The sequence below is a fragment of the Sapajus apella genome, unplaced genomic scaffold (assembly GCF_009761245.1).
Source record: "Sapajus apella isolate SASKATOON/1434 unplaced genomic scaffold, GSC_monkey_1.0 scaffold12, whole genome shotgun sequence".
Taxonomy (NCBI): Eukaryota; Metazoa; Chordata; class Mammalia; order Primates; family Cebidae; genus Sapajus; species Sapajus apella.
Window position 1 is genome coordinate 5,128,620 of NW_022436952.1, and position 6,306 is coordinate 5,134,925.

At 49.7% G+C, this 6,306-nt stretch overlaps 1 protein-coding gene and 1 non-coding gene across 2 annotated transcripts in view; both read left to right on the forward strand.

Annotated features, from left to right (window-relative positions):
* Nucleotides 1–2,520, forward strand: part of CUNH17orf98 (chromosome unknown C17orf98 homolog) — a 6,955-nt gene extending 4,435 nt beyond the window's left edge. The window contains exons 2-3 of the mRNA XM_032279259.1: nucleotides 577–676; nucleotides 2,249–2,520. Coding sequence (XP_032135150.1) covers nucleotides 577–676; nucleotides 2,249–2,406 — 258 coding nt within the window. The 3' untranslated portion in view covers nucleotides 2,407–2,520. The remainder of the gene's footprint in view (nucleotides 1–576; nucleotides 677–2,248) is intronic.
* Nucleotides 2,521–3,939: 1,419 nt separating this feature from the next.
* Nucleotides 3,940–4,011, forward strand: TRNAC-GCA. Its single transcript has one exon. It is a non-coding gene; the product is annotated as a tRNA-Cys (tRNA).
* The last annotated feature ends 2,295 nt before the right edge of the window (nucleotides 4,012–6,306 follow it).

Genomic DNA, 6,306 nt, shown 5'->3' on the forward strand with positions numbered 1-6,306 from the left:
CCCGGCCTTTTTTTTTTTTTTTTTAATTTTTTTTATAAAGATGGGGTTTCACTTTCACCATGTTGGTCAGGCTGGTCTTGAACTACTGACCTCAGGTGATCCGCCTGCCTTGGCCTCCAAAGTGCTTGGATTACAGGTGTGAACCACCACGCCCGGCCCGGAAGTTTCACTCTTGTTGCCCAGGCTGGAGTGCAATGGCACAATCTTGGCTCACAGCAACCTTCACCTCCCAGGTTCAAGCAATTCTTCTGCCTCAGCCTCCCGACTAGCTGGGATTACAGACGTGCACCACCACGCCCAGCTAATTTTGTATTTTGGGGTTTCTCCATGTTGGTCAGGCTGGTCTCGAATTCCCAACCTCAGGTGATCTGCCTGCCTCAGCCTCCCAAAGTGCTGGGATTATGGGCCTGAGGCACCGCGCCCGGCCTGGTTCTTAAATATATTTAATCTGTCCATCCCGGTTACCTAAGGCTCTGACTTCTTCCCTCTCTCCCCAGCAAACCCCAAGGCAGTATGCACTGTGGCCACCTCAGCATTGTGGCTCACAGTCTTCTGTATTCTCTTCCCCACTTTCAGGATCATGGCGGTACAGGAAGGGATGGCTGGATAGTAGATTACATCCACATCTTCGGGCAAGGACAGAGATACCTCAACAGGAGAAACTGGGCAGGGTCAGGCAAGTGCTGCCTCTATTTCCAGCCTCATCATGGTTCCTGGGCCATAACGAAGCCTGGCTGACCGGAAGAGGCCAAGGGACCGCGTCCTTCCAGCTTTCCTTCACATACACGACAGACGGTCCCACAGTGCTCCCTAATATTAGTTAATAAGCACCTACTGTATGTCAGGCCCCACTTCTGTTTTTCTTTGAGACATGGTCTCACTCTGTTGCCCAAGCTGGATTGCATGAACTGCAGTAGCACAATTACTGCTCACTGTAGTCTTGACCTTCTGGGCTTCATCAGTCCTCCCACCTCAGCCTCCTGAGCAGCTGGGCCCACAGGTGTGCACCCCCATACTCAGTTAAGTTTTTATTTTTTGTAGAGGTAGAGTCTCCCTATGTTGCCCAGGCTGGTCTTGAACTCCTAGGCTCAAGTGATCCTATGACCTCAGCCTTCCAAAGTGCTGGCATTATAGACATGAGCCATTTGTTAGGCACTTTTCACTCTCACTAACCCTATGGCACAGTTGGGGAAACAAGTTTCTTGAGTTAAAGTGATTTGGCAAGAGGCTCTGAGCTGGGGGTTTAAGATTCCGCTCTTCCAACTCCATAGCCCCTGTTCCTCTCCCTGCTGCATCCTGCTCAATTTCCAGGCCCAGGTTAACAACAATGAGAAAGAGTTGAGAGAGATTTTTCTTTCTTTTTCTTTTTTTGATATGGAGTCTCACTCTGTCACCCATGCTGGAGTGCAGTGGCGTGATTTCGGCTCACTGCAACCTCTGCCTCCCAGGTTGAAGCAGTTCTCCTGCCTCAGCCTCCCTCTGCCTCCCAGGTTGAAGCAATTCTCCTGCCTCAGTCTCCCTCTGCCTCCCAGCTTCAAGTAATTCTCCTGCCTCTGCCTCCCAGGTTCAAGCAATTCTCCTGCCTCAACTTCCCCGGTAGCTGGAATTACAGGCATGTGCCACCAAGCCTGGCTAATTTTTTGTATTTTTAATAGAGACAGGGTTTTGTGATGTTGGCTAGGCTGATCTCGAACTCCTGACCTCGTGATCCACCTGCCTCCGCCTCCCAAAGTGCTGGGATTACAGGTGTGAGCCACCATGCACAGCAAGAGATATTTTTCTAACAGGGTAAACCCTCCTCCTAGTCCAATTCCTCCACCATCCTGGGCCTCTCCTCTAGTCACATGATCCTTTGTACATTTGGCCCAATTGATCTTGATCTCATCCATTTTTTCCACATGGGTCAGAGGCAAGGGTGAGATTTTCCTCATTTCTCGTGGGAGAAAGGCAAGCTCTGCCAAGCCCAGAATTTCTGGCCTCTCCTGTCCCAGCACAAACCATTCACAGTCTTCATGCAATTATTCCTGGTGCAAGTTTTGGTTTCTAGGAAGCCTTCTGTCCCCCAGCCTCACCAGCCCTTAGTTTTTCAGCTCAGAGCCTCGGGACATTTCAGGATTGCATACTGGGCTGTGGGCACAGGGAATGCAGTGACTACACTTGGTTGGCCTCCCCTACCACACCCAGGAGAATGGGGAGGCCAAGAGGTGGGCTGAATGCAGGTTCAGGCCTCTCTCTCCTCGCCCCCAAGGGCATTCTCTCCAGCAGGTGACTGGGCACAACCACTACAATGCTGATCTGAAACCACTCAGTGGGTTCAATGGAAGGTTTGGCTACCGCCGAAACACCCCGGCCCTCCGTCGGAGCACGTCGGTCTTTGGAGAAGTCACCCCCTTTCCTCTGTTCTAACAGCATCTCTTCCCTTCATAGCCCTCGACGTGAATTTCTAAGACAGATGTTTAGATGAACTCTCAAAGTTAATTTCCATTAAAAAAATGTATTTGTGTCTCCAAGGGTCCTGTTTCTTCCCTGAGATTGGAGGAAGGAGCCAGCTGTACCTTCAGCTTCTCTTCCCCCTGGAGAGGGGGTGAGAGGAGAAAGGGCTTCTCAGGCCTGCGCCTTTGCGCTCATACCAATGAGTGCCACATTTGAAAGGAGAGGCTTCAGTTCTCCCCTGCCAGTGGGATAAGAAGGAGCCACATTACTCAACCTCAGTAAAGCCCTTCCCCACCTACCAGCAGAGCCCCAGGGCAGAGCTGGCTATTGTTTCCATCAAGAACAGAGCTTGGTTTACGCCTGGCCTGGCCTCGCCTCTAATCCCAGCACTTTGGGAGGTGGAGCAGGGAGGAAGGATTGCTTTGAGCTCAGGCAGGTGGATCACTTGACACCAGCCTGGGCAGCATGACGAATCTTTGTGTTTACAAAATGTCTGTGTATATATATATATTTATATATTCTCCTGCCTCAGCCTCCCTAGTAGCTGGGATTACAGGTGCCTGCCACCATGCCCAGCTTTTTTTTTTTTTTTTTTGAGACAGAGTTTTACTCTTTGTTGCCCAGGCTGAAGTGAAGTGGCATGATCTTGGCTAACTGCAACCTCCATCTCCTGGGTTCAAGCAATTCTCCCATCTCAGCCTCCCGAGTAGCTGGGATTACAGGCGATCGCCACCACGCCAGCCTAATTTTTGTATTTTAGTAGACACAGGGTTTCATCATGCTGGTCTCGAACTCCTGACCTAAGGTGATTCCCCCACATCAGCCTCCTAAAGTGTTGGGATTACAGGCGTGGCATGAGGCACTGCACCCAGCCTTTTTTTTTTTTTTTTTTTTTTTTATTGAGACTGAGTTTTACTCTTGTTGCCCAGGCTGGAGTGCAATGGCACGATCTCGGCTCACTGCAACCTCCGCCTCCTGGGTTCAGGCAATTCTCCTGCCTCAGCCTCCTGAGTAGCTGGGATTACAGGAACGCGCCACCATGCCCAGCTGATTTTTTGTATTTTTAGTAGAGACAGGGTTTCACTATGTTGACTAGGATGGTCTCGATCTCTCGACCTCGTGATCCACCCGCCTCCGCCTCCCAAAGTGCTGGGATTACAGGCGTGAGCCACCGCGCCCGGCTTTTTTTTTTTTTTTTTTTTTTTTGTATTTTTAGTGGAGACGGGGTTTCACCATGTTGGTCAGGCTGCTCTTGAACTCCTGACATCACCTCGGCCTCCCAAAGTGCTGGGATTACAGGGTGAGCCACCGTGCCTGGCCCAGGATGTCATTTTTCAAGTGTTCCCTTTCAGTTTATTGGTGGCCAAGGGAAAAGCCAAAACAGATGATAGATAATTAAGAAGGTGGGGCTTTAGAACACAAAGCTTGCCAGAACTTTGCTGTGGGTGGAACTTGATTGTATTGAGTCACCATAAGTGGACAAGGAAGGACTGCAGACCAGGCAGTGGGGGTATAGCTCAGGGGTAGAGCATTTGACTGCAGATCAAGAGGTCCCCGGTTCAAATCCGGGTGCCCCCTTCCCTGACGTTTTCTCATTTCCATATCAAAAGTAAATATTGTCAGTCACAGTGTCACCAGAAAAGATGAACTTTCAACTTGCTGTGTTAGAATTGTTCCTCCCACATTCCAGTTGACCACTACTACAAAAAGCCCCTGTAGGACATCCTTCCTCTTCAATTAACACCAAGTCCCTGAGGAGATTCTAAATCTACGAGTAAATCTGAGAGTTGTGAACACAATTTGGCAATTGGGTGTGTAATCCCAGCACTTTGGGAGGCCAAGGCAGGTGGATCTCGAGGTCAGAAGTTCAAGACCAGCCTGCCCAACATGGTGAAACCCCCTCTCTCTTCAAAAAAAAAAAAAAAAAAAGTAGTTCCTCTAACGTGTATTTTTGAAAATAGCATATGCAAAGCTGCCTCGAATTAAAACATGAAAGAAGGGCCAGCCTCGGTGGCTCACGCCTGTAATCCCAGCACTTTGGGAGGCCGAGGCAGGCAGATCACTTGCTTTCAGGAGTTTGAGACCAGTCTGGCCAACATGGTGAAACCCCATCTCTACTAAAAATACAAAAACTAGCCAGGCGTGGTGGCACGTGCCTGTAATTCAAGCTACTTGGGAGGGGGAGGCACCAGAATTGCTTAAACCCGGGAGGTGGAGGTTGTGTGAGGCAAGACTGCAGCACTCAACTCCAGCCTGGGCAAAAAGAGTGAGACTCTATCAAAAAAAAAAAAAAAAAAAAAAGGGCTAGGTGTGGTGGCTCATGCCTGTAATCCCAGCACTTTGGGAGGCCAAGGTGGGCAGATCACCTGAAGTTGGGTCCAGCCTGACCAATATGGAGAAACTCTGTCTCTACTAAAAAAACCCAAAAAAACAAAAAACTGAAAAAACAAAATTAGCTGGGTGTGCTGGCACATGTCTGTATTACCAGCTACTTGGGAGGCTGAGGCAAAAGAATCACTTGAACCTGGAAGGCAGAAGTTGCAGTGAGCTGAGATCGTGCCATTGCTTATTACATCTTTTTTTTGAGAGAGGGTCTCACTCTGTCACCCAGCCTGGAGTGTAGTAGCATGATCATGGCTCACTGCAGCCTGAAACTCATGGGCTCAAGCAATTCTCTCGCCTCAGCCTCCCCAGTAACTGCGACTACAGGCATGCGCCACTACGCCTGGCTTTTTATTTATTTATTTTTAAATTTACTTTATTGATATGGAGTCTCTCTCGGTAACCCATGCGGAGTGTAGTGGTGCCATCTCAGCTCACTACAACCTCTGCCTCCTGGGTTCAAGTGATTCTCCTGCCTCAGTCTCCCAAGTAGCTGGGACTATAGGCATGTGCCACCACGCCTGGCTAATTTTTTGTATCTTTAGTAGAGACGGGGTTTCACTATGTTAGCCAGGATGGTCTTGATCTCCTGACCTCATGATCCACCCGCCTTGGCCCCCCAAAGTACTGGGATTATAGGCATGAGCCACAACAACTGACTTATTTATTTATTTATTTATTTATTTATTTATTTTTTGGGACGGAGTTTCGCTCTTGTTACCCAGGCTGGAGTGCAATGGCGCAATCTCGGCTCACCGCAACCTCCACCTCCTGGGTTCAGGCAATTCTCCTGCCTCAGCCTCCTGAGTAGCTGGGATTACAGGCACACGCCACCATGCCCAGCTAATTTTTTGTATTTTTAGTAGAGACGGGGTTTCACCATGTTGACCAGGATGGTCTCGATCTCTTGACCTCGTGATCCACCCGCCTTGGCCTCCCAAAGTGCTGGGATTACAGGCTTGAGCCACCGCGCCCGGCCCTATTTATTTATTTTTGAGACAACATTTCACTCTTGTTGCTCAGGCTGGAGTGCAGTAGCGCAATCTCGGTGCAGTGGTATGATCTTGGCTCACTGCAACCTCTGCCTCCTGAGCTCAGGCAATCTTTCACCTCAGCCTCCTGAGTAGCTGGGACTACAGGCACGTTGCCCAGGCTGGGCTCAAGTCATAAACCTGCCTTGGCCTCCCAAAGTATTGGGACTACGGGAGTGAGCCTGATTTTTGTTTTGTTTTGTTTTCTTGAGACAGAGTCTTGCTCTGTCGTCCAGGCTGGAGTGCAGTGATGCGATCTTGGCTCGATGCAACTCTGCCTCCAGAGTTAAAGCTATTCTCCTGCCTCAGCTTCCTGAGTAGCTGGGACTATGGGCACCTGCCACCATGCCCAGCTAATTTAGTAGGTTAGGGCGTTCACCATGTTGGCCAGGCTGGTCTCAAACTCCTGACCTCAAGTGATCTGCCCACCTTGGTCTCCCAAAGTGTTGGAATTACAGCA